The sequence below is a fragment of the Salmo trutta genome, chromosome 20 (genome assembly GCF_901001165.1).
Source record: "Salmo trutta chromosome 20, fSalTru1.1, whole genome shotgun sequence".
NCBI classification, from domain to species: domain Eukaryota; kingdom Metazoa; phylum Chordata; class Actinopteri; order Salmoniformes; family Salmonidae; genus Salmo; species Salmo trutta.
The window spans coordinates 348,917-376,555 of record NC_042976.1 but is presented as its reverse complement, the minus strand read 5'-3'; the positions used below and the strand labels follow the sequence as shown (position 1 = coordinate 376,555).

The window sequence follows — 27,639 nt, the reverse complement described above, 5'->3', positions numbered from 1 at the left end:
TATGTCCTGGACTATATTATATAGGTCTTTATGTCCTGGACTATATTATATAGATCTTTAAGTCCAGCAGGACTATATTATATAGGTCTTTATGTCCTGGACTATATTATATAGGTCTTTATGTCCTGGACTATATTATATAGGTCTTTATGTCCTGGACTATATTATATAGGTCTTTATGTCCAGCAGGACTATATTATATAGGTCTTTATGTCCTGGACTATATTATATAGGTCTTTATGTCCAGGACTATATTATATAGGTCTTTATGTCCTGGACTATATTATATAGGTCTTTATGTCCAGCAGGACTATATTATATAGGTCTTTATGTCCTGGACTATATTATATAGGTCTTTATGTCCAGGACTATATTATATAGGTCTTTATGTCCAGGACTGTATCATATAGGTCTTTATGTCCAGCAGGACTATATTATATAGGTCTTTATGTCCTGGACTATATTATATAGGTCTTTATGTCCAGCAGGACTATATTATATAGGTCTTTATGTCCTGGACTATATTATATAGGTCTTTATGTCCAGCAGGACTATATTATATAGGTCTTTATGTCCTGGACTATATTAAAAAGGTCTTTATGTCCAGCAGGACTATATTATATAGGTCTTTATGTCCAGGACTATATTATATAGGTCTTTATGTCCAGCAGGACTATATTATATAGGTCTTTATGTCCAGGACTATATTATATAGGTCTTAATGTCCTGGACTATATTATATAGGTCTTTATGTCCTGGACTATATTATATAGGTCTTTATGTCCAGCAGGACTATATTATATAGGTCTTTATGTCCTGGACTATATTATATAGGTCTTTATGTCCTGGACTATATTATATAGGTCTTTATGTCCAGCAGGACTATATTATATAGGTCTTTATGTCCTGGACTATATTATATAGGTCTTTATGTCCTGGACTATATTATATAGGTCTTTATGTCCAGGACTATATTATATAGGTCTTTATGTCCTGGACTATATTATATAGGTCTTTATGTCCTGGACTATATTATATAGGTCTTTATGTCCAGGACTATATTATATAGGTCTTTATGTCCTGGACTATATTATATAGGTCTTTATGTCCTGGACTATATTATATAGGTCTTTATGTCCAACAGGACTATATTATATAGGTCTTTATGTCCTGGACTATATTATATAGGTCTTTATGTCCTGGACTATATTATATAGGTCTTTATGTCCAGCAGGACTATATTATATAGGTCTTTATGTCCAGCAGGACTATATTATATAGGTCTTTATGTCCAGCAGGACTATATTATATAGGTCTTTATGTCCAGCAGGACTATATTATATAGGTCTTTATGTCCTGGACTATATTATATAGGTCTTTATGTCCTGGACTATATTAAATAGGTCTTTATGTCCTGGACTATATTATATAGGTCTTTATGTCCAGCAGGACTATATTATATAGGTCTTTATGTCCAGCAGGACTATATTATATAGGTCTTTATGTCCAGCAGGACTATATTATATAGGTCTTTATGTCCAGGACTATATTATATAGGTCTTTATGTCCTGGACTATATTATATAGGTCTTTATGTCCTGGACTATATTATATAGGTCTTTATGTCCAGCAGGACTATATTATATAGGTCTTTATGTCCTGGACTATATTATATAGGTCTTTATGTCCAGCAGGACTATATTATATAGGTCTTTATGTCCTGGACTATATTATATAGGTCTTTATGTCCTGGACTATATTATATAGGTCTTTATGTCCAGGACTATATTATATAGGTCTTTATGTCCTGGACTATATTATATAGGTCTTTATGTCCTGGACTATATTATATAGGTCTTTATGTCCAGCAGGACTATATTATATAGGTCTTTATGTCCTGGACTATATTATATAGGTCTTTATGTCCTGGACTATATTATATAGGTCTTTATGTCCAGGACTATATTATATAGGTCTTTATGTCCTGGACTATATTATATAGGTCTTTATGTCCAGGACTATATTATATAGGTCTTTATATCCTGGACTATATTATATAGGTCTTTATGTCCAGGACTATATTATATAGGTCTTTATGTCCTGGACTATATTATATAGGTCTTTATGTCCTGGACTATATTATATAGGTCTTTATGTCCAGCAGGACTATATTATATAGGTCTTTATGTCCTGGACTATATTATATAGGTCTTTATGTCCTGGACTATATTATATAGGTCTTTATGTCCAGCAGGACTATATTATATAGGTCTTTATGTCCAGCAGGACTATATTATATAGGTCTTTATGTCCAGCAGGACTATATTATATAGGTCTTTATGTCCAGCAGGACTATATTATATAGGTCTTTATGTCCTGGACTATATTATATAGGTCTTTATGTCCTGGACTATATTAAATAGGTCTTTATGTCCTGGACTATATTATATAGGTCTTTATGTCCAGCAGGACTATATTATATAGGTCTTTATGTCCAGCAGGACTATATTATATAGGTCTTTATGTCCAGCAGGACTATATTATATAGGTCTTTATGTCCTGGACTATATTATATAGGTCTTTATGTCCAGGACTATATTATATAGGTCTTTATGTCCAGGACTATATTATATAGGTCTTTATGTCCTGGGCTATATTATATAGGTCTTTATGTCCTGGACTATATTATATAGGTCTTTATGTCCAGCAGGACTATATTATATAGGTCTTTATGTCCTGCAGGACTATATCATATAGGTCTTTATGTCCAGGACTATATTATATAGGTCTTTATGTCCTGGACTATATTATATAGGTCTTTATGTCCTGGACTATATTATATAGGTATTTTTGTCCTGGACTATATTATATAGGTCTTTATGTCCTGGACTATATTATATAGGTCTTTATGTCCTGGACTATATTATATAGGTCTTTATGTCCAGGACTATATTATATAGGTCTTTATGTCCTGGACTATATTATATAGGTCTTTATGTCCTGGACTATATTATATAGGTCTTTATGTCCAGCAGGACTATATTATATAGGTCTTTATGTCCTGGACTATATTATATAGGTCTTTATGTCCTGGACTATATTATATAGGTCTTTATGTCCAGGACTATATTATATAGGTCTTTATGTCCTGGACTATATTATATAGGTCTTTATGTCCAGGACTATATTATATAGGTCTTTATGTCCTGGACTATATTATATAGGTCTTTATGTCCAGGACTATATTATATAGGTCTTTATGTCCTGGACTATATTATATAGGTCTTTATGTCCTGGACTATATTATATAGGTCTTTATGTCCAGCAGGACTATATTATATAGGTCTTTATGTCCTGGACTATATTATATAGGTCTTTATGTCCTGGACTATATTATATAGGTCTTTATGTCCAGCAGGACTATATTATATAGGTCTTTATGTCCAGCAGGACTATATTATATAGGTCTTTATGTCCAGCAGGACTATATTATATAGGTCTTTATGTCCAGCAGGACTATATTATATAGGTCTTTATGTCCTGGACTATATTATATAGGTCTTTATGTCCTGGACTATATTAAATAGGTCTTTATGTCCTGGACTATATTATATAGGTCTTTATGTCCAGCAGGACTATATTATATAGGTCTTTATGTCCAGCAGGACTATATTATATAGGTCTTTATGTCCAGCAGGACTATATTATATAGGTCTTTATGTCCAGGACTATATTATATAGGTCTTTATGTCCTGGACTATATTATATAGGTCTTTATGTCCTGGACTATATTATATAGGTCTTTATGTCCTGGACTATATTATATAGGTCTTTATGTCCAGCAGGACTATATTATATAGGTCTTTATGTCCTGGACTATATTATATAGGTCTTTATGTCCTGGACTATATTATATAGGTCTTTATGTCCAGGACTATATTATATAGGTCTGTTTGTCCTGGACTATATTATATAGGTCTTTATGTCCAGGACTATATTATATAGGTCTTTATGTCCTGGACTATATTATATAGGTCTTTATGTCCTGGACTATATTATATAGGTCTTTATGTCCAGCAGGACTATATTATATAGGTCTTTATGTCCTGGACTATATTATATAGGTCTTTATGTCCTGGACTATATTATATAGGTCTTTATGTCCATCAGGACTATATTATATAGGTCTTTATGTCCAGCAGGACTATATTATATAGGTCTTTATGTCCAGCAGGACTATATTATATAGGTCTTTATGTCCAGCAGGACTATATTATATAGGTCTTTATGTCCTGGACTATATTATATAGGTCTTTATGTCCTGGACTATATTAAATAGGTCTTTATGTCCTGGACTATATTATATAGGTCTTTATGTCCAGCAGGACTATATTATATAGGTCTTTATGTCCAGCAGGACTATATTATATAGGTCTTTATGTCCAGCAGGACTATATTATATAGGTCTTTATGTCCTGGACTATATTATATAGGTCTTTATGTCCAGGACTATATTATATAGGTCTTTATGTCCAGGACTATATTATATAGGTCTTTATGTCCTGGGCTATATTATATAGGTCTTTATGTCCTGGACTATATTATATAGGTCTTTATGTCCAGCAGGACTATATTATATAGGTCTTTATGTCCTGCAGGACTATATCATATAGGTCTTTATGTCCAGGACTATATTATATAGGTCTTTATGTCCTGGACTATATTATATAGGTCTTTATGTCCTGGACTATATTATATAGGTATTTTTGTCCTGGACTATATTATATAGGTCTTTATGTCCTGGACTATATTATATAGGTCTTTATGTCCTGGACTATATTATATAGGTCTTTATGTCCAGGACTATATTATATAGGTCTTTATGTCCTGGACTATATTATATAGGTCTTTATGTCCAGGACTATATTATATAGGTCTTTATGTCCTGGACTATATTATATAGGTCTTTATGTCCAGGACTATATTATATAGGTCTTTATGTCCTGGACTATATTATATAGGTCTTTATGTCCTGGACTATATTATATAGGTCTTTATGTCCAGCAGGACTATATTATATAGGTCTTTATGTCCTGGACTATATTATATAGGTCTTTATGTCCTGGACTATATTATATAGGTCTTTATGTCCAGCAGGACTATATTATATAGGTCTTTATGTCCAGCAGTACTATATTATATAGGTCTTTATGTCCAGCAGGACTATATTATATAGGTCTTTATGTCCAGCAGGACTATATTATATAGGTCTTTATGTCCAGCAGGACTATATTATATAGGTCTTTATGTCCTGGACTATATTAAATAGGTCTTTATGTCCTGGACTATATTATATAGGTCTTTATGTCCAGCAGGACTATATTATATAGGTCTTTATGTCCAGCAGGACTATATTATGTAGGTCTTTATGTCCAGCAGGACTATATTATATAGGTCTTTATGTCCTGGACTATATTATATAGGTCTTTATGTCCAGGACTATATTATATAGGTCTTTATGTCCAGGACTATATTATATAGGTCTTTATGTCCTGGGCTATATTATATAGGTCTTTATGTCCAGCAGGACTATATTATATAGGTCTTTATGTCCAGCAGGACTATATTATATAGGTCTTTATGTCCTGCAGGACTATATCATATAGGTCTTTATGTCCAGGACTATATTATATAGGTCTTTATGTCCTGGACTATATTATATAGGTCTTTATGTCCTGGACTATATTATATAGGTCTTTATTTCCAGGACTATATTATATAGGTCTTTATGTCCTGGACTATATTATATAGGTCTTTATGTCCAGGACTATATTATATAGGTCTTTATGTCCTGGACTATATTATATAGGTCTTTATGTCCAGGACTATATTATATAGGTCTTTATGTCCAGGACTATATTATATAGGTCTTTATGTCCTGGACTATATTATATAGGTCTTTATGTCCTGGACTATATTATATAGGTCTTTATGTCCTGGACTATATTATATAGGTCTTTATGTCCAGGACTATATTATATAGGTCTTTATGTCCTGGACTATATTATATAGGTCTTTATGTCCAGGACTATATTATATAGGTCTTTATGTCCTGGACTATATTATATAGGTCTTTATGTCCTGGACTATATTATATAGGTCTTTATGTCCTGGACTATATTATATAGGTCTTTATGTCCTGGACTATATTATATAGGTCTTTATGTCCAGGACTATATTATATAGGTCTTTATGTCCAGCAGGACTATATTATAAAGGTCTTTATGTCCTGGACTATATTATATAGGTCTTTATGTCCTGGACTATATTATATAGGTCTTTATGTCCTGGACTATATTATATAGGTCTTTATGTCCAGCAGGACTATAATATATAGGTCTTTATGTTAGCTGGACTATATTATATAGGTCTTTATGTCCTGGCCTATATTATATAGGTCTTTATGTCCAGCAGGACTATATTATATAGGTCTTTATGTCCAGGACTATATTATATAGGTCTTTATGTCCTGGACTATATTATATAGGTCTTTATGTCCTGGACTATATTATATAGGTCTTTATGTCCTGGACTATATTATATAGGTATTTATGTCCTGGACTATATTATATAGGTCTTTATGTCCAGCAGGACTATAATATATAGGTCTTTATGTCCAGCAGGACTATATTATATAGGTCTTTATGTCCAGCAGGACTATATTATATAGGTCTTTATGTCCTGGACTATATTATATAGGTCTTTATTTCCAGCAGGACTATATTATATAGGTCTTTATGTCCAGGACTGTATTATATAGGTCTTTATGTCCAGCAGGACTATATTATATAGGTCTTTATGTCCAGGACTATATTATATAGGTCTTTATGTCCAGGACTATATTATATAGGTCTTTATGTCCAGCAGGACTATATTATATAGGTCTTTATGTCCTGGACTATATTATATAGGTCTTTATGTCCAGGACTATATTATATAGGTCTTTATGTCCTGGACTATATTATATAGGTCTTTATGTCCAGGACTATATTATATAGGTCTTTATGTCCAGCAGGACTATATTATATAGGTCTTTATGTCCTGGACTATATTATATAGGTCTTTATGTCCAGGACTATATTATATAGGTCTTTATGTCCTGGACTATATTATATAGGTCTTTATGTCCAGCAGGACTATATTATATAGGTCTTTATGTCCTGGACTACATTATATAGGTCTTTATGTCCTGGACTATATTATATAGGTCTTTATGTCCTGGACTATATTATATAGGTCTTTATGTCCAGCAGGACTATATTATATAGGTCTTTATGTCCAGCAGGACTATATTATATAGGTCTTTATGTCCAGGACTATATTATATTGGTCTTTATGTCCAGCAGGACTATATTATATAGGTCTTTATGTCCAGCAGGACTATATTATATAGGTCTTTATGTCCAGCAGGACTATATTATATAGGTCTTTATGTCCAGCAGGACTATATTATATAGGTCTTTATGTCCAGCAGGACTATATTATATAGGTCTTTATGTCCTGGACTATATTATATAGGTCTTTATGTCCTGGACTATATTAAATAGGTCTTTATGTCCTGGACTATATTATATAGGTCTTTATGTCCAGCAGGACTATATTATATAGGTCTTTATGTCCAGCAGGACTATATTATATAGGTCTTTATGTCCAGCAGGACTATATTATATAGGTCTTTATGTCCTGGACTATATTATATAGGTCTTTATGTCCAGGACTATATTATATAGGTCTTTATGTCCAGGACTATATTATATAGGTCTTTATGTCCTGGGCTATATTATATAGGTCTTTATGTCCTGGACTATATTATATAGGTCTTTATGTCCAGCAGGACTATATTATATAGGTCTTTATGTCCTGCAGGACTATATCATATAGGTCTTTATGTCCAGGACTATATTATATAGGTCTTTATGTCCTGGACTATATTATATAGGTCTTTATATCCTGGACTATATTATATAGGTATTTTTGTCCTGGACTATATTATATAGGTCTTTATGTCCTGGACTATATTATATAGGTCTTTATGTCCTGGACTATATTATATAGGTCTTTATGTCCAGGACTATATTATATAGGTCTTTATGTCCAGCAGGACTATATTATATAGGTCTTTATGTCCAGGACTATATTATATAGGTCTTTATGTCCTGGACTATATTATATAGGTCTTTATGTCCAGGACGATATTATATAGGTCTTTATGTCCTGGACTATATTATATAGGTCTTTATGTCCTGGACTATATTATATAGGTCTTTATGTCCAGCAGGACTATATTATATAGGTCTTTATGTCCAGCAGGACTATATTATATAGGTCTTTATGTCCAGCAGGACTATATTATATAGGTCTTTATGTCCTGGACTATATTATATAGGTCTTTATGTCCAGGACTATATTATATAGGTCTTTATGTCCAGGACTATATTATATAGGTCTTTATGTCCTGGGCTATATTATATAGGTCTTTATGTCCAGCAGGACTATATTATATAGGTCTTTATGTCCAGCAGGACTATATTATATAGGTCTTTATGTCCTGCAGGACTATATCATATAGGTCTTTATGTCCAGGACTATATTATATAGGTCTTTATGTCCTGGACTATATTATATAGGTCTTTATGTCCTGGACTATATTATATAGGTCTTTATGTCCAGGACTATATTATATAGGTCTTTATGTCCAGCAGGACTATATTATATAGGTCTTTATATCCAGGACTATATTATATAGGTCTTTATGTCCTGGACTATATTATATAGGTCTTTATGTCCTGGACTATATTATATAGGTCTTTATGTCCAGCAGGACTATATTATATAGGTCTTTATGTCCAGCAGGACTATATTATATAGGTCTTTATGTCCAGCAGGACTATATTATATAGGTCTTTATGTCCAGCAGGACTATATTATATAGGTCTTTATGTCCTGGACTATATTATATAGGTCTTTATGTCCAGCAGGACTATAATATATAGGTCTTTATGTCCAGCAGGACTATATTATATAGGTCTTTATGTCCAGCAGGACTGTATTATGTAGGTCTTTATGTCCTGGACTATATTATATAGGTCTTTATGTCCTGGACTATATTATATAGGTCTTTATGTCCAGCAGGACTATATTATATAGGTCTTTATGTCCAGGACTATATTATATAGGTCTTTATGTCCAGCAGGACTATATTATATAGGTCTTTATGTCCAGCAGGACTATATTATATAGGTCTTTATGTCCAGCAGGACTATATTATATAGGTCTTTATGTCCTGGACTATATTATATAGGTCTTTATGTCCTGGACTATATTATATAGGTCTTTATGTCCAGGACTATATTATATAGGTCTTTATGTCCTGGACTATATTATATAGGTCTTTCTGTCCTGGACTATATTATATAGGTCTTTATGTCCTGGACTATATTATATAGGTCTTTATGTCCTGGACTATATTATATAGGTCTTTATGTCCTGGATTATATTATATAGGTCTTTATGTCCTGGACTATATTATATAGGTCTTTATGTCCTGGACTATATTATATAGGTCTTTATGTCCTGGACTATATTATATAGGTCTTTATGTCCAGGACTATTTTATATAGGTCTTTATGTCCTGGACTATATTATATAGGTCTTTATGTCCTGGACTATATTATATAGGTCTTTATGTCCTGGACTATATTATATAGGTCTTTATGTCCTGGACTATATTATATAGGTCTTTATGTCCAGGACTATATTATATAGGTCTTTATGTCCTGGACTGTATTATATAGGTCTTTATGTCCAGGACTATATTATATAGGTCTTTATGTCCAGCAGGACTATATTATATAGGTCTTTATGTCCAGGACTATATTATATAGTTCTTTATGTCCAGCAGGACTATAATATATAGGTCTTTATGTCCAGCAGGGCTATATTATATATGTCTTTATGTCCAGCAGGACTGTATTATATAGGTCTTTATGTCCTGGACTATATTATATAGGTCTTTATGTCCTGGACTATATTATATAGGTCTTTATGTCCAGGACTATATTATATAGGTCTTTATGTCCAGCAGGACTATATTATATAGGTCTTTATGTCCAGGACTATATTATATAGGTCTTTATGTCCAGCAGGACTATATTATATAGGTCTTTATGTCCAGGACTATATTATATAGGTCTTTATGTCCTGGACTATATTATATAGGTCTTTATGTCCTGGACTATATTATATAGGTCTTTATGTCCAGCAGGACTATATTATATAGGTCTTTATGTCCAGCAGGACTATATTATATAGGTCTTTATGTCCAGCAGGACTATATTATATAGGTCTTTATGTCCAGCAGGACTATATTATATAGGTCTTTATGTCCAGCAGGACTATATTATATAGGTCTTTATGTCCAGGACTATATTATATAGGTCTTTATGTCCAGGACAATATTATATAGGTCTTTATGTCCAGGACTATATTATATAGGTCTTTATGTCCTGGACTATATTATATAGGTCTTTATGTCCAGGACTATATTATATAGGTCTTTATGTCCAGGACTATATTATATAGGTCTTTATGTCCAGCAGGACTATATTATATAGGTCTTTATGTCCTGGACTATATTATATAGGTCTTTATGTCCTGGACTATATTATATAGGTCTTTATGTCCTGGACTATATTATATAGGTCTTTATGTCCTGGACTATATTATATAGGTCTTTGTGTCCAGGACTATATTATATAGGTCTTTATGTCCAGGACTATATTATATAGGTCTTTATGTCCTGGACTATATTATATAGGTCTTTATGTCCAGCAGGACTATATTATATAGGTCTTTATGTCCTGGACTATATTATATAGGTCTTTATGTCCTGGACTATATTATATAGGTCTTTATGTCCTGGACTATATTATAAAGGTCTTTATGTCCAGGACTATATTATATAGGTCTTTATGTCCTGGACTATATTATATAGGTCTTTATGTCCTGGACTATATTATATAGGTCTTTATGTCCAGGACTATATTATATTATAATGTTGTGTTGTGTTATTGGTTGACTAGTAACAGTTGTGTGTGTGATATCACCAGGGTTCGTATGGTAGAGAGAGGCTCTCCACACAGTCTTTCTCTCATGGAGTCTGGCAAGGTAAGACACCTACCTCATGGATACATTCTTATATTATACTGGACTGAAATATTTAGTGTCTCCACTGTGTTAACCATATTCTACCTGGGGTGAGGGTTACCATAGTAACAATGTGATGTGTTATCAGATCCTACCTGGGGTGAAGGTTAGGGTTACCGTAGTAACAATGTGATGTGTTAACCAGATCCTTTCTGGGATTAAGGTGAGGGTTACCGTAATAACAATGTGTTGTGTTAACCAGATCCTGCCTGGGGTGAAGGTTAGGGTTACCGTAGTAACAATGTGTTGTGTTAACCAGATCCTTTCTGGGGTGAAGGTTAGGGTTACCGTAGTAACAATGTGATGTGTTAACCAGATCCTGCCTGGGGTGAAGGTAAGGGTTACTGTAGTAACAATGTGTTGTGTTAACCAGATCCTGCCTGGGGTGAAGGTTAGGGTTACCGTAGTAACAATGTGTTGTGTTAACCAGATCCTGCCTGGGGTGAAGGTTAAGGTTACCGTAGTAACAATGTGTTGTGTTAACCAGATCCTGCCTGGGGTGAAGGTTAGGGTTACCGTAGTAACAGTGTGTTGTGTTAACCAGATCCTGCCTGGGGTGAAAGTTAGGGTTACCGTAGTAACAGTGTGTTGTGTTAACCAGATCCTGCCTGGGGTGAAGGTTAGGGTTACCGTAGTAACAATGTGTTATGTTAACCAGATCCTGCCTGGGGTGAAGGTTAGGGTTACCGTAGTAACAGTGTGTTGTGTTAACCAGATCCTTTCTGGGGTGAAGGTTAGGGTTACCGTAGTAACAGTGTGTTGTGTTAACCAGATCCAGCCTGGGGTGAAGGTTAGGGTTACCGTAGTAACAATGTTTTGTGTTAACCAGATCCTTTCTGGGGTAAAGGTTAGGGTTACCGTAGTAACAATGTGTTGTGTTAACCAGATCCTTTCTGGGGTAAAGGTTAGGGTTACCGTAGTAACAATGTGTTGTGTTAACCAGATCCTGCCTGGGGTGAAGGTGGTCATCGCCAACACAGAGACCAAAGGACCTGTAGGAGACTCCCACCTGGGAGAGGTGAGACACTCCAGATCATATTACATGGCTGTATGTCCTCTATCGGTCCTACTATGATGCAGATGACCATTACTGTATGACTATGTATGGCCCTGGAGGAGTGCTATAGTATACACAGGACCAGTCAACATTTTGGACACATCTGCTCATTCCAGAGAAAAATCTCAAATATAAAATATATTTTGATTTGTTCAACACTTTTTTGGTTACTACATGATTCCATATGTGTTATTTCATAGTTTTGATGTCTTCACTATTATTCTATAATGTAGAAAATAGTCCAAATAAAGAAAAACCCTTGAATGAGTAGGTGTCAACTTTTGACTGGTAATGTATGTATATATAAACTCAGCAAAACAAAATGAACATCCTCTCACTGTCAACTGCGTTATTTTCAGCAAATTTAACATGTGTAAATATTTGTATGAACATAACAAGATTCAACAACTGAGATATAAACTGAACAAGTTCAACAGACATGTGACTAACAGAAATGGAATAATGTGTCCCTGAACAAAGGGGGGGTCAAAATCAAAAGTAACAGTCAGTATCTGGTGTGGCGACCAGGTGCATTAAGTACTGCAGTGCATCACCTCATGGACCGGCACCAGATTTGCCAGCGCTACAGGGAGACAGGACGGACAGCTGATCGTCCTCGCAGTGGCAGACCACCTGTAACAACACCTGCACAGGATCGGTACATCCGAACATCACACCTGCGGGACAGGTACATGATGGCAACTGCCCGAGTTACACCAGTAACGCACAATCCCTCCATCAGTGCTCAGACTGTCCGCAATAGGCTGAGAGAGGCTGGACTGAGGGCTTGTAGGCCTGTTGTAAGGCAGGTCATCACCAGACGTCACCGGCAACAACGCCGCCTATGGGCACAAACCCACCGTCGCTGGACCGGACAAGACTGGCAAAAAGTGCTCTTCACTGATGAGTCGTGGTTTTGTCTCACCAGGGGTGATGGTCGGATTCGCGTTTATCGCCGAAGGAATGAGCGTTACACCGAGGCCTGTACTCTGGAGTGGGAACGATTTGGAGGTGGAGGGTCCGTCATGGTCTGGGGCGGTGTGTCACAGCATCATCAGACTGAGCTTGTTGTCATTGCAGGCAATCTCAACGCTGTGCGTTACAGGGAAGACATCCTCCCTCCCTCATGTGGTACCCTTCCTGCAGGCTCATCCTGACATGACCCTCCAGCATGACAATGCCACCAACCATACTGCTCGTTCTGTGTGTGATTTCCTGCAAGACAGGAATGTCAGTGTTCTGCCATGGCCAGCGAAGAGCCCGGATCTCAATCCATTGAGCACGTCTGGGACCTGTTGGATCGGAGGGTGAGGGCTAGGGCCATTCCCCCCAGAAATGTCCGGGAACTTGCAGGTGCCTTGGTGGAAAGTGGGGTAACATCACACAGCAAGAACTGGCAAATCTAGTGCAGTCCATGAGGAGGAGATGCACTGCAGTACTTAATGCAGCTGGTGGCCACACCAGATACTGACTGTTACTTTTGATTTTGTCCCCCCCTTTGTTCAGGGACACATTATTCCATTTCTGTTAGTCACATGTCTGTGGAACTTGTTCAGTTTATGTCTCAGTTGTTGAATCTTGTTATGTTCATACAAATATTTACACATGTTAAGTTTGCTGAAAATAAACGCAGTTAACAGTGAGAGGATGTTTATTTTTTTGCTGAGTTTGTATATATATAAATATATCTTCCCCTGTCTCTCTGCTAACACCTCTCCATATTATTGTATCAGGTGTGGGTGAGCAGCCCCCACAATGCAACAGGTTACTACACGGTGTATGGAGAGGATGCTTTGCATGCGGACCACTTCAACACCAAGCTGAGCTTTGGAGACACGCAGACGGTCTGGGCCAGAACAGGATACCTGGGTTTCCTTCGACGCACTGAGCTGACCGACGCCAGCGGAGGTTAGAGTCCAGACATCAGATAAATCACATTATATTTGTCACATGCTTCATAAACAAGTGTAGACTAACAGTGAAATGCTTATTTAAATTAAAATAAAGATACTAAATGTAATAAAAAATAGAATTAGTGACAGGAGGAATATAGTGACTAGGCAACGAGATGATAGACATTAACAGCAGTATACTGTAGGTAGGGGTAAAGGATAGATAATAGACATTAACAGCAGTATACTGTAGGTAGGGGTAAAGGATAGATAATAGACAGTAACAGCAGTATACTGTAGGTAGGGGTAAAGGATAGATAATAGACAGTAACAGCAGTATACTGTAGGTAGGGGTAAATGATAGATAATAGACAGTAACAGCAGTATACTGTAGGTAGGGGTAAAGGATAGATAATAGACAGTAACAGCAGTATACTGTAGGTAGGGGTAAAGGATAGATAATAGACAGTAACAGCAGTATACTGTAGGTAGGGGTAAAGGATAGATAATAGACAGTAACAGCAGTATACTGTAGGTAGGGGTAAATGATAGATAATAGACAGTAACAGCAGTATACTGTAGGTAGGGGTAAAGGATAGATAATAGACAGTAACAGCAGTATACTGCAGGTAGGGGTAAAGGATAGATAATAGACAGTAACAGCAGTATACTGTAGGTAGGGGTAAAGGATAGATAATAGACAGTAACAGCAGTATACTGTAGGTAGGGGTAAAGGATAGATAATAGACAGTAACAGCAGTATACTGTAGGTAGGGGTAAAGGATAGATAATAGACAGTAACAGCAGTATACTGTAGGTAGGGGTAAAGGATAGATAATAGACAGTAACAGCAGTATACTGTAGGTAGGGGTAAAGGATAGATAATAGACAGTAACAGCAGTATACTGTAGGTAGGGGTAAAGGATAGATAATAGACAGTAGCAGCAGTATACTGTAGGTAGGAGTAAAGGATAGATAATAGACAGTAACAGCAGTATACTGTAGGTAGGGGTGAAGGATAGATAATAGACAGTAACAGCAGTATACTGTAGGTAGGGGTAAATGATAGATAATAGACAGTATCAGCAGTATACTGTAGGTAGGGGTAAAGGATAGATAATAGACAGTAACAGCAGTATACTGTAGGTAGGGGTAAAGGATAGATAATAGACAGTAACAGCAGTATACTGTAGGTAGGGGTAAAGGATAGATAATAGACAGTAACAGCAGTATACTGTAGGTAGGGGTAAAGGATAGATAATAGACAGTAACAGCAGTATACTGTAGGTAGGGGTAAAGGATAGATAATAGACAGTAACAGCAGTATACTGTAGGTAGGGGTAAAGGATAGATAATAGACAGTAACAGCAGTATACTGTAGGTAGGGGTAAAGGATAGATAATAGACAGTAACAGCAGTATACTGTAGGTAGGGGTAAAGGATAGATAATAGACAGTAACAGCACTATACTGTAGGTAGGGGTAAAGGATAGATAATAGACAGTAACAGCAGTATACTGTAGGTAGGGGTAAAGGATAGACAGTAACAGCAGTATACTGTAGGTAGGGGTAAAGGATAGATAATAGACAGTAACAGCAGTATACTGTAGGTAGGGGTAAAGGATAGATAATAGAGAGTAACAGCAGTATACTGTAGGTAGGGGTCAAGGATCGATAATAGACAGTAACAGCAGTATACTGTAGGTAGGGGTAAATGATAGATAATAGACAGTAACAGCAGTATACTGTTGGTAGGGGTAAAGGATAGATAATAGACAGTAACAGCAGTATACTGTAGGTAGGGGTAAAGGATAGATAATAGACAGTAACAGCAGTATACTGTAGGTATGGGTAAAGGATAGATAATAGACAGTAACAATAGTATACTGTCGGTAGGGGTAAAGGATAGATAATAGACAGTAACAGCAGTATACTGTAGGTAGGGGTAAAGGATAGATAATAGACAGTAACAGCAGTATACTGTAGGTAGGAGTAAAGGATAGATAATAGACAGTATCAGCAGTATACTGTTGGTAGGGGTAAAGGATAGATAATAGACAGTAGCAGCAGTATACTGTAGGTAGGGGTAAAGGATAGATAATAGACAGTAACGGCAATATACTGTAGGTAGCGGTAAAGGATAGATAATAGACAGTATCAGCAGTATACTGTAGGTAGGGGTAAAGGATAGATAATAGACAGTAGCAGCAGTATACTGTAGGTAGGGGTAAAGGATAGATAATAGACAGTAACAGCAGTATACTGTAGGTAGGGGTAAAGGATAGATAATAGACAGTAACAGCAGTATACTGTAGGTAGGGGTAAAGGATAGATAATAGACAGTAGCAGCAGTATACTGTAGGTAGGGGTAAAGGATAGATAATAGACAGTAACAGCAATATACTGTAGGTAGCGGTAAAGGATAGATAATAGACAGTATCAGCAGTATACTGTATGTGATGAGTTTGAAAGTGTGTGGGCATGGAGTCCAGTGTGTGGGCATGGAGTCCAGTGTGTGGGCATGGGGTCCAGAGTCCAGTGTGTTGGGCATAGAGCCCAGTGTGTTGGGCATAGAGTCCAGTGTGTTGGGCATGGGGTCCAGTGTGTTGAGCATGGGGTCCAGTGTGTTGGGCATAGAGTCCAGTGTGTTGGGCATAGAGTCCAGTGTGTTGGGCATAGAGTCCAGTGTGTTGGGCATAGAGTCCAGTGTGTTGGGCATAGAGTCCAGTGTGTTGGGCATAGAGTCCAGTGTGTTGGGCATAGAGTCCAGTGTGTTGGGCATAGAGTCCAGTGTGTTGGGCATAGAGTCCAGTGTGTTGGGCATAGGGTCCAGTGTGTTGGGCATGGGGTCCAGTGTGTTGGGCATGGGGTCCAGTGTGTTGGGCATGGGGTCCAGTGTGTTGGGCATAGAGTCCAGTGTGTTGGGCATAGAGTCCAGTGTGTTGGGCATAGAGTCCAGTGTGTTGGGCATGGGGTCCAGTGTGTTGGGCATGGGGTCCAGTGTGTTGGGCATGGGGTCCAGTGTGTTGGGCATGGGGTCCAGTGTGTTGGGCATGGGGTCCAGTGTGTTGGGCATAGGGTCCAGTGTGTATAGAGTCCAGTGTGTTGGGCATAGAGTCCAGTGTGTTGGGCATAGAGTCCAGTGTGTTGGGCATAGAGTCCAGTGTGTTGGGCATAGGGTCCAGTGTGTTGGGCATGGGGTCCAGTGTGTTGGGCATGGGGTCCAGTGTGTTGGGCATAGAGTCCAGTGTGTTGGGCATAGAGTCCAGTGTGTTGGGCATAGAGTCCAGTGTGTTGGGCATAGAGTCCAGTGTGTTGGGCATAGAGTCCAGTGTGTTGGGCATAGGGTCCAGTGTGTTGGGCATGGGGTCCAGTGTGTTGGGCAACAATGACCCCTACTGACGTTAACAGTAACCCCTACTGACGTTAACCTGGAGGAGAGACGTTAACAGTAACCCCTACTGACGTTAACCTGCAGGAGAGACGTTAACAATGACCCCTACTGACGTTAACCTGCAGGAGAGACGTTAACAATGACCCCTACTGACGTTAACAGTAACCCCTACTGACGTTAACCTGGAGGAGAGACGTTAACAGTAACCCCTACTGACGTTAACCTAGAGGAGAGACGTTAACAATGACCCCTACTGACGTTAACAGTAACCCCTACTGACGTTAACCTGGAGGAGAGACGTTAACAGTAACCCCTACTGACGTTAACCTAGAGGAGAGACGTTAACAATGACCCCTACTGACGTTAACCTAATGGAGAGACGTTAACAATGACCCCTACTGACGTCAACCTGGAGGAGAGACGTTAACAATGACCCCTACTGACGTTAACCTGGAGGAGAGACGTTAACAATGACCCCTACTGATGTTAACCTGGAGGAGAGACGTTAACAATGACCCCTACTGACGTCAACCTGGAGGAGAGACGTTAACAATGACCCCTACTGACGTTAACCTGGAGGAGAGACGTTAACAATGACCCCTACTGACGTTAACCTGGAGGAGAGACGTTAACAATGACCCCTACTGACTTTAACCTGGAGGAGAGACGTTAACAATGACCCCTACTGACGTTAACAATGACCCCTACTGACGTTAACCTGGAGGAGAGACGTTAACAGTAACCCCTACTGACGTTAACCTAGAGGAGAGACGTTAACAGTAACCCCTACTGACGTTAACCTGCTCCAAAACTATTCTAGATTACTGAGGAGAGAGACTCCTATATCAACACCTACTGTACTCAGACACCATTCAAATCAAATCAAACTTTATTTGTCACCTGCGCCGAATACAACAAGTATAGACCTTACAGTGAAATGCTTACTTACAAGCCCTTAATAACTAACAGTGCAGTTCAAGAAGAGTTAAGAAAATATTTACCAGGTGGACTAAAATATAAAGTAATAATATGAAGTAACACAATAAGAATAACGAGGCTATATACAGGGGGCGCTGGCACCGAGTCAGGAAGTGGTTTTTAAAATGCTGTGTAATATTTAGTTCTTATTGGACGTTGCTAAACTGTGTGTGTTGCAGAACGTCATGATGCTCTCTACGTGGTGGGGTCTCTGGATGAGACTTTGGAGCTAAGAGGGATGAGGTACCATCCCATCGACATCGAGACGTCCGTTATCCGCTCACACAAGAGCATCGCTGAATGGTGAGGCACATTAATCTATACCCACGTATCTATAGTCCCACATCTACACAAAGGACACTATGGGGGCAGCAGGTAGCCTAGTGGTTAGAGTGTTGGGCCAGTAACCAGCAGGTAGCCTAGTGGTTAGAGCATTGGGCCAGTAACCAGCAGGTAGCCTAGTGGTTAGAGTGTTGGACCAGTAACCAGCAGGTAGCCTAGTGGTTAGAGCGTTGGGACAGTAACCAGCAGGTAGCCTAGTGGTTAGAGTGTTGGACCAGTAACCAGCAGGTAGCCTAGTGGTTAGAGCGTTGGGCCAGTAACCAGCAGGTAGCCTAGTGGTTAGAGCGTTGGGCCAGTAACCAGCAGGTAGCCTAGTGGTTAGAGTGTTGGACCAGTAACCAGCAGGTAGCCTAGTGGTTAGAGCGTTGGGCCAGTAACCAGCAGGTAACCTAGTGGTTAGAGCGTTGGGCCAGTAACCAGCAGGTAGCCTAGTGGTTAGAGTGTTGGACCAGTAACCAGCAGGTAGCCTAGTGGTTAGAGTGTTGGACCAGTAACCAGCAGGTAGCCTAGTGGTTAGAGCGTTGGGCCAGTAACCAGCAGGTAGCCTAGTGGTTAGAGCGTTGGGCCAGTAACCAGCAGGTAGCCTAGTGGTTAGAGCGTTGGGCCAGTAACCAGCAGGTAGGCTAGTGGTTAGAGCGTTGGGCCAGTAACCAGCAGGTAGCCTAGTGGTTAGAGCGTTGGGCCAGTAACCAGCAGGTAGCCTAGTGGTTTGAGCGTTGGACCAGTAACCGAAAGATTGTGAGATCGAATCCTCGAGCTGACAAGGTAAAAATCTGTCGTTCTGCCCCTGAACAAGGCAGTTAACCCACTGTTCCCCGGTAGACCGTCATTGTAAATAAGAATTTGTTCTTAACTGACTTGCCTTGTTAAATACAATTTTTTAAATTGTCCCACATCTACACACAGGAGATTCTATAATCCCACATCTACACACAGGAGACTCTATAATCCCACATCTACATTTACATTTAAGTCATTTAGCAGACGCTCTTATCCAGAGCGATTTACAAATTGGAGACTCTATAGTTCCACATTTACACACAGGAGACTCTATAATCCCACATCTACACACACAGGAGACTATAATCCCACATCTACACACAGGAGACTCTATAGTCTCACATCTACACACAGGAGACTCGATAGTCCCACATCTACACACAGGATACTCTATAATCCCACATCTACACACAGGAGACTCTATAGTCTCACATCTACACACAGGAGACTCTATAGTCCCACATCTACACACAGGAGACTCTATAGTCTCACATCTACACACAGGAGACTCTATATTCCCACATCTACACACAGGAGACTCTATAATCCCACATCTACACACAGGAGACTCTATAGTCTCACATCTACACACAGGAGACTCTATAGTTCCACATCTACACACAGGAGACTCTATAGTTCCACATCTACACACAGGAGACTCTATAGTTCCACATCTACACACAGGAGACTCTATAATCCCACATCTCTTTCCCCGCCTCTCCCCCGTCTCCCCTGCCTTCCCTGTCTCTCCGCCGTCTCTCCCCCGTCTCCCCTGTCTCTCCCCCGTCTTCCCTGTCTCTCCCCCTCTCTCTTCTGTTTTTACTTGCTCTTAGTGGAGCTCACACTGTTAATGCTGACGGTATAATCTGATTTTAACTACCTGTCTCTCTCCCTCTCCTCCCCTGTCTCTCCCCCGTCTCCCCTGTCTCTCCCCCGTCTCCCCTGCCTTCCCTGTCTCTCCCCTGTCTCTCCCCTGTCTCTTTCCCTCTCCTCCCCTGTCTCTCCCCTGTCTCCCCTGTCTCTCTCCCTCTCCTCCCCGTCTCAGTGCTGTGTTCACGTGGACCAACCTCCTGGTGGTAGTAGTGGAGCTGTCTGGGTCGGAGCAGGAGGCTCTGGACCTAGTTCCCCTGGTGACTAACGTAGTTTTGGAGGATCACTACCTGATCGTGGGTGTGGTGGTGGTGGTGGATCCAGGGGTTATACCTATCAACTCAAGAGGACAGAAACAGAGGATGCATCTACGGGACGGCTTCCTGGCTGACCAGCTGGACCCCATTTATGTGGCCTACAATATGTAAACAACAACATGTCAACAAGATGTAAACACCTGGACCCCGTCTATGTAACATGTAGAGAGAGGAGGAGGGAGAGCTGCTCAGAGAATGAGAAATTGACTATGGACCACACAGCAGAAACCTCTTGGTGTCTCTTTCTCCCTGTTTGTTTCTCAGTTTGAGTCCCAGCAGAATAGTGATGGGTCTTGGTGGGGCTGTAGAGGGGACCAGAGGACCAGGCAGGCAGGGGACAAGAGGACCAGGAAGGCAGGGGACTAGAGGACCAGGCAGGCAGGGGACTAGAGGACCAGGAAGGCAGGGGACTAGAGGACCAGGCAGGCAGGGGACTAGAGGACCAGGAAGGCAGGGGACTAGAGGACCAGGAAGGCAGGGGACTAGAGGACCAGGCAGGCAGGGGACTAGAGGACCAGGAAGGCAGGGGACTAGAGGACCAGGAAGGCAGGGGATTAGAGGACCAGGAAGGCAGGGGACTAGAGGACCAGGAAGGCAGGGGATTAGAGGACCAGGAAGGCAGGGGACTAGAGGACCAGGAAGGCAGGGGACTAGAGGACCAGGAAGGCAGAGGACAAGGGGACCAGGAAGGCAGGGGACAAGGGGACCAGGAAGGCAGGGGACTAGAGGACCAGGAAGAAAGGGGACTAGAGGACCAGGAAGGCAGGGGACTAGAGGACCAGGAAGGCAGGGGACTAGAGGACCAGGAAGGCAGGGGATTAGAGGACCAGGAAGGCAGGGGACTCGAGGACCAGGCAGGCAGGGGACTAGAGGACCAGGAAGGCAGGGGATTAGAGGACCAGGAAGGCAGGGGACTAGAGGACCAGGCAGGCAGGGGAGGGGACTAGAGGACCAGGAAGGCAGGGGACTAGAGGACCAGGAAGGCAGGGGACTAGAGGACCAGGAAGGCAGGGGACTAGAGGACCAGGCAGGCAGGGGACTAGAGGACCAGGAAGGCAGGGGACCAGAGGACCAGGAAGGCAGGGGACTAGAGGACCAGGAAGGCAGGGGACTAGAGGACCAGGCAGGCAGGGGACTAGAGGACCAGGAAGGCAGGGGACCAGAGGACCAGGAAGGCAGGGGACTAGAGGACCATGAAGGCAGGGGACTAGAGGACCAGGAAGGCAGGGGACTAGAGGAGCAGGCAGGGGACTAGAGGAGCAGGCAGGGGACTAGAGGAGCAGGCAGGGGACTAGAGGAGCAGGCAGGGGACTAGAGGAGCAGGCAGGGGACTAGAGGGGCAGGGAGGGGACTAGAGGAGCAGGCAGGGGACTAGAGGGGACTAGAGGAGCAGGCAGGGGACTAGAGGAGCAGGCAGGGGACTAGAGGGGACTAGAGGAGCAGGCAGGGGACTAGAGGAGCAGGCACGGGACTGGAGGAGCAGGTAGGGGACTGGAGGAGCAGGTAGGGGACTGGAGGAGCAGGCTAATGCCAGCACTGTGGAGGAGATGGGAGGGACTGATTGTTCTTTCCATCTGGGTTCCTTTAACAATGTTATGTTCCCATTTTATATCATACAGTACATTTATTAGTACTTTATGGCATGAAGAGTTGAAGACACATTTCATGGCCTCCTTGGTCTCAGCAGTCCATTTCAAAAATAACTGTTGAAACAGTCTGAAACAGAAAACTTTAATGTATAAAATATGTAATATATTATTCCAACACTAGTTGTTTCAGACTTCATGTAATCAGTTGATACTCTGGCAAAGAACATCATTGTGATTTAACATGATCAACTTGCCACATGTTTTAAATGAGGCCTTAAGTATTCCCAGATGCCTGTTTCTGTCTGATTTTACTTGTGTTGATGTGAAGCAGCTGGTTGGCTGAGGAGGAGGTCAGGTTGAACGATCAGCCCTTGTGCACGTCCCAATATCTCCTGTTGTGTGCGCTCGTTCACTACTTCCCACAAATCTAAAAGCATTGTATTGGTGGAGGTCTACTGGGAGTTTCCACCATATTTGTTATATCAGTCATTTCCTTTCTAACCAGTGAAGGGATGTGAACAATGTTAAACATTTGGAGCATAGCCCTTCTCTCTGTGTGGCTGCAACATGAATACTCTTTAATTGTTTGTATCTAGTGGAAGCTGGAGATATTTTTGCTGAAGATATTATGAATAAAAAGCTCACAGATCGAGACATGGGGTCTGATGAGGTGATGACATAGTACACGATTCCCTCAGAAGACTCTAATGAGTGAGGTTGCAGTCATGTGTTGCATTTATGAGACTAAGTTAAGTACATGTTGATCCTCCATCATCATCCATCCTACCTGCTATGTAACATGTTGTTCCTCTACCGTCATCATCATACCTGCTATGTAACATGTTGTTCCTCTACCGTCATCATCATACCTGCTATGTAACATGTTCCTCCGTCATCCATCATACCTGCTATGTAACATGTTGTTCCTCTACTGTCATCCATCATACCTGCTATGTAACATGTTGTTCCTCTACCGTCATCATCATACCTGCTATGTAACATGTTGTTCCTCTACCGTCATCATCATACCTGCTATGTAACATGTTGTTCCTCTACTGTCATCCATCATACCTGCTATGTAACATGTTGTTCCTCCGTCATCATCATACCTGCTATGTAACATGTTGTTCCTCTACTGTCATCCATCATACCTGCTATGTAACATGTTGTTCCTCTACTGTCATCCATCATACCTGCTATGTAACATGTTCCTCCGTCATCCATCATACCTGCTATGTAACATGTTGTTCCTCTACTGTCATCCATCATACCTGCTATGTAACATGTTCCTCTACCGTCATCATCATACCTGCTATGTAACATGTTGTTCCTCTACTGTCATACCATCATACCTGCTATGTAACATGTTCCTCCGTCATCCATCATACCTGCTATGTAACATGTTCCTCTACCGTCATCCATCATACCTGCTATGTAACATGTTGTTCCTCTACTGTCATCCATCATACCTGCTATGTAACATGTTCCTCTACCGTCATCCATCATACCTGCTATGTAACATGTTGTTCCTCTACTGTCATCCATCATACCTGCTATGTAACATGTGCCTCTACCGTCATCCATCATACCTGCTATGTAACATGTTGTTCCTCTACTGTCATCCATCATACCTGCTATGTAACATGTTGATCCTCCGTCATCCATCATACCTGCTATGTAACATGTTCCTCTACCGTCATCCATCATACCTGCTATGTAACATGTTGTTCCTCTACTGTCATCCATCATACCTGCTATGTAACATGTTCCTCTACTGTCATCCATCATACCTGCTATGTAACATGTTGTTCCTCCGTCATCATCATACCTGCTATGTAACATGTTGTTCCTCTACTGTCATCCATCATACCTGCTATGTAACATGTTGTTCCTCTACTGTCATCCATCATACCTGCTATGTAACATGTTCCTCTACTGTCATCCATCATACCTGCTATGTAACATGTTGTTCCTCTACTGTCATCCATCATACCTGCTATGTAACATGTTGATCCTCCGTCATCCATCATACCTGCTATGTAACATGTTCCTCTACCGTCATCCATCATACCTGCTATGTAACATGTTGTTCCTCTACTGTCATCCATCATACCTGCTATGTAACATGTTGTTCCTCTACCGTCATCATCATACCTGCTATGTAACATGTTGTACCTCTACTGTCATCCATCATACCTGCTATGTAACATGTTCCTCTACTGTCATCCATCATACCTGCTATGTAACATGTTGATCCTCCGTCATCCATCATACCTGCTATGTAACATGTTGTTCCTCTACTGTCATCCATCATACCTGCTATGTAACAGGTTGTTCCTCTACCGTCATCCATCATACCTGCTATGTAACATGTTCCTCTACTGTCATCCATCATACCTGCTATGTAACATGTTCCTCTACTGTCATCCATCATACCTGCTATGTAACATGTTGTTCCTCTACTGTCATCCATCATACCTGCTATGTAACATGTTCCTCTACCGTCATCATCATACCTGCTATGTAACATGTTGTTCCTCTACTGTCATCCATCATACCTGCTATGTAACATGTTGTTCCTCTACTGTCATCCATCATACCTGCTATGTAACATGTTGATCCTCCGTCATCCATCATACCTGCTATGTAACATGTTGTTCCTCTACTGTCATCCATCATACCTGCTATGTAACAGGTTGTTCCTCTACCGTCATCCATCATACCTGCTATGTAACATGTTGATCCTCTGTCATCCATCATACCTGCTATGTAACATGTTCCTCCGTCATCCATCATACCTGCTATGTAACATGTTGTTCCTCTACTGTCATCCATCATACCTGCTATGTAACATGTTCCTCTACTGTCATCCATCATACCTGCTATGTAACATGTTGTTCCTCTACTGTCATCCATCATACCTGCTATGTAACATGTTGTTCCTCTACCGTCATCCATCATACCTGCTATGTAACATGTTCCTCTACTGTCATCCATCATACCTGCTATGTAACATGTTGTTACTCTACTGTCATCCATCATACCTGCTATGTAACATGTTCCTCTACCATCATCCATCATAGCTGCTATGTAACATGTTGTTCCTCTACTGTCATCCATCATACCTGCTATGTAACATGTTGTTCCTCCGTCATCCATCATACCTGCTATGTAACATGTTGTTCCTCTACCGTCATCCATCATACCTGCTATGTAACATGTTCCTCTACTGTCATCCATCATACCTGCTATGTAACATGTTGTTCCTCTACTGTCATCCATCATACCTGCTATGTAACATGTTGTTCCTCTACTGTCATCCATCATACCTGCTGTGTAACATGTTGTTACTCTACCGTCATCCATCATACCTGCTATGTAACATGTTCCTCTACTGTCATCCATCATACCTGCTATGTAACATTTTGTTCCTCTACTGTCATCCATCATACCTGCTATGTAACATGTTGATCCTCCGTCATCCATCATACCTGCTATGTAAAGACCACTCCTCTGTATCCATAGTGCATCCTGTTGGCCCAGGCAACAGCCTGTTGTAAGTATGTACAGAGTTAGGTAAGTTATTATGATTGGGGCCCAGAGAGAGCCTCTTGCTCTGGGTACATGGTTCATGTGTGGGAAGAGACTGAAGATGTTTCTGATGAACCTCCAGACCAACCACAGATTAACATGTTACTGTCTGAAGACAACAGAACAAAAGGAAATAAGCCTTGTAATATGTATTGTATGAACACTGAGGGCTGGCTACTGCAGAGAGACAACCAAGCAACACCCTGAGGACTGGCTACTGCAGAGAGACAACCAAGCAACACCCTGGGGACTGGCTACTGCAGAGAGACAACCAAGCAACACCCTGGGGACTGGCTACTGCAGAGAGACAACCAAGCAACACCCTGAGGACTGGCTACTGCAGAGAGACAACCAAGCAACACCCTGGGGACTGGCTACTGCAGAGAGACAACCAAGCAACACCCTGGGGACTGGCTACTGCAGAGAGACAACCAAGCAACACCCTGGGGACTGGCTACTGCAGAGAGACAACCAAGCAACACCCTGGGGACTGGCTACTGCAGAGAGACAACCAAGCAACACCCTGGGGACTGGCTACTGCAGAGAGACAACCAAGCAACACCCTGGGGACTGGCTACTGCAGAGAGACAACCAAGCAACACCCTGGGGACTGGCTACTGCAGAGAGACAACCAAGCAACACCCTGGGGACTGGCTACTGCAGAGAGACAACCAAGCAACACCCTGGGGACTGGCTACTGCAGAGAGACAACCAAGCAACACCCTGAGGACTGGCTACTGCAGAGAGACAACCAAGCAACACCCTGGGGACTGGCTACTGCAGAGAGACAACCAAGCAACACCCTGGGGACTGGCTACTGCAGAGAGACAACCAAGCAACACCCTGGGGACTGGCTACTGCAGAGAGACAACCAAGCAACTTTTTGACAGACTGTTCTGATGACTGGTGACATCTGTCATCCTGGAGATATTTTGAGGACATTCTGTTTGTGTAAAGATTCATGTCTATGGTTTGTTGTCATTATTTTCACAAGATGCTTTTCTTAATAAATACAATGCTTTTATCACATGATAATGTTTGTACTTGGAGACAATCAAATCATATCAAATGTATTTATATAGCCCTTCTTACATCAGCTGATGTCTCAAAGTGCTGTACAGAAACCCAGCCTAAAACCCCAAACAGCAAGCAATGCAAGTGTAGAAGCACCTGACTGAACACTTGATTAATCAAGTGTAGACTAACGGTGAAATGCTTACTGACGGCCCTTCCCAGCAATGCAGAATAATAATAGAAACAAATAGAAACACAAGGAATAAATAATGAGCAATGGTAGCTTGGCTATGTACATGGAGTAGCAGTACCTAGTCAATGACAGCTTGGCTATATACATGGAGTACCAGTATCTAGTCGATGATAGCTTGGCTATATACATGGAGTACCAGTATCGAGTCAATGATAGCTTGGCTATATACATGGAGTAGCAGTACCTAGTCAATGATAGCTTGGCTATATACATGGAGTAGCAGTACCTAGTCAATGATAGCTTGGCTATATACATGGAGTACCAGTACCTAGTCAATGATAGCTTGGCTATATACATGG

General features: G+C 40.6%; 2 protein-coding genes across 2 annotated transcripts in view; one reads left to right on the top strand and one right to left on the bottom strand.

Annotated features, from left to right (window-relative positions):
• The window catches only part of dip2a (disco-interacting protein 2 homolog A), a 289,945-nt gene extending 268,859 nt beyond the window's left edge, over positions 1 to 21,086 (top strand). The window contains exons 33-37 of the mRNA XM_029701943.1: positions 11,168 to 11,225; positions 12,208 to 12,282; positions 14,055 to 14,229; positions 18,764 to 18,887; positions 20,752 to 21,086. Coding sequence (XP_029557803.1) covers positions 11,168 to 11,225; positions 12,208 to 12,282; positions 14,055 to 14,229; positions 18,764 to 18,887; positions 20,752 to 21,004 — 685 coding nt within the window. The 3' untranslated portion in view covers positions 21,005 to 21,086. The remainder of the gene's footprint in view (positions 1 to 11,167; positions 11,226 to 12,207; positions 12,283 to 14,054; positions 14,230 to 18,763; positions 18,888 to 20,751) is intronic.
• Positions 21,087 to 23,309: 2,223 nt separating this feature from the next.
• On the bottom strand, positions 23,310 to 25,478 carry LOC115155379 (uncharacterized). Its single transcript, XM_029701942.1, has 11 exons — positions 25,281 to 25,478; positions 24,880 to 24,960; positions 24,311 to 24,475; positions 24,192 to 24,272; positions 24,072 to 24,152; positions 23,991 to 24,032; positions 23,910 to 23,951; positions 23,712 to 23,753; positions 23,592 to 23,675; positions 23,512 to 23,553; positions 23,310 to 23,429 (listed from the first exon to the last, which is right to left on the bottom strand). The coding sequence occupies exons 1-11, from the start codon at positions 25,441 to 25,443 to the stop codon at positions 23,314 to 23,316; spliced, it is 939 nt and encodes a 312-aa protein (XP_029557802.1). The 5' UTR covers positions 25,444 to 25,478; the 3' UTR covers positions 23,310 to 23,313.
• Between the last annotated feature and the right edge of the window lie 2,161 nt (positions 25,479 to 27,639).

What these genes read in the sequence shown, in the direction of transcription:
- LOC115155379 (XM_029701942.1), bottom strand. Translation starts at nt 25,443, where the DNA reads ATGATGGATGACGGTAGAGGAACAACATGTTACATAGCAGGTATGATG. An exon ending in AACAACATGTTACATAGCAG is followed by an intron (nt 23,754 to 23,909) that starts GTATGATGGATG and finishes GTTACATAGCAG; the next exon opens with GTATGATGGATGACAGTAGA. An exon ending in AACAACATGTTACATAGCAG is followed by an intron (nt 23,430 to 23,511) that starts GTATGATGATGA and finishes GTTACATAGCAG; the next exon opens with GTATGATGGATGACAGTAGA.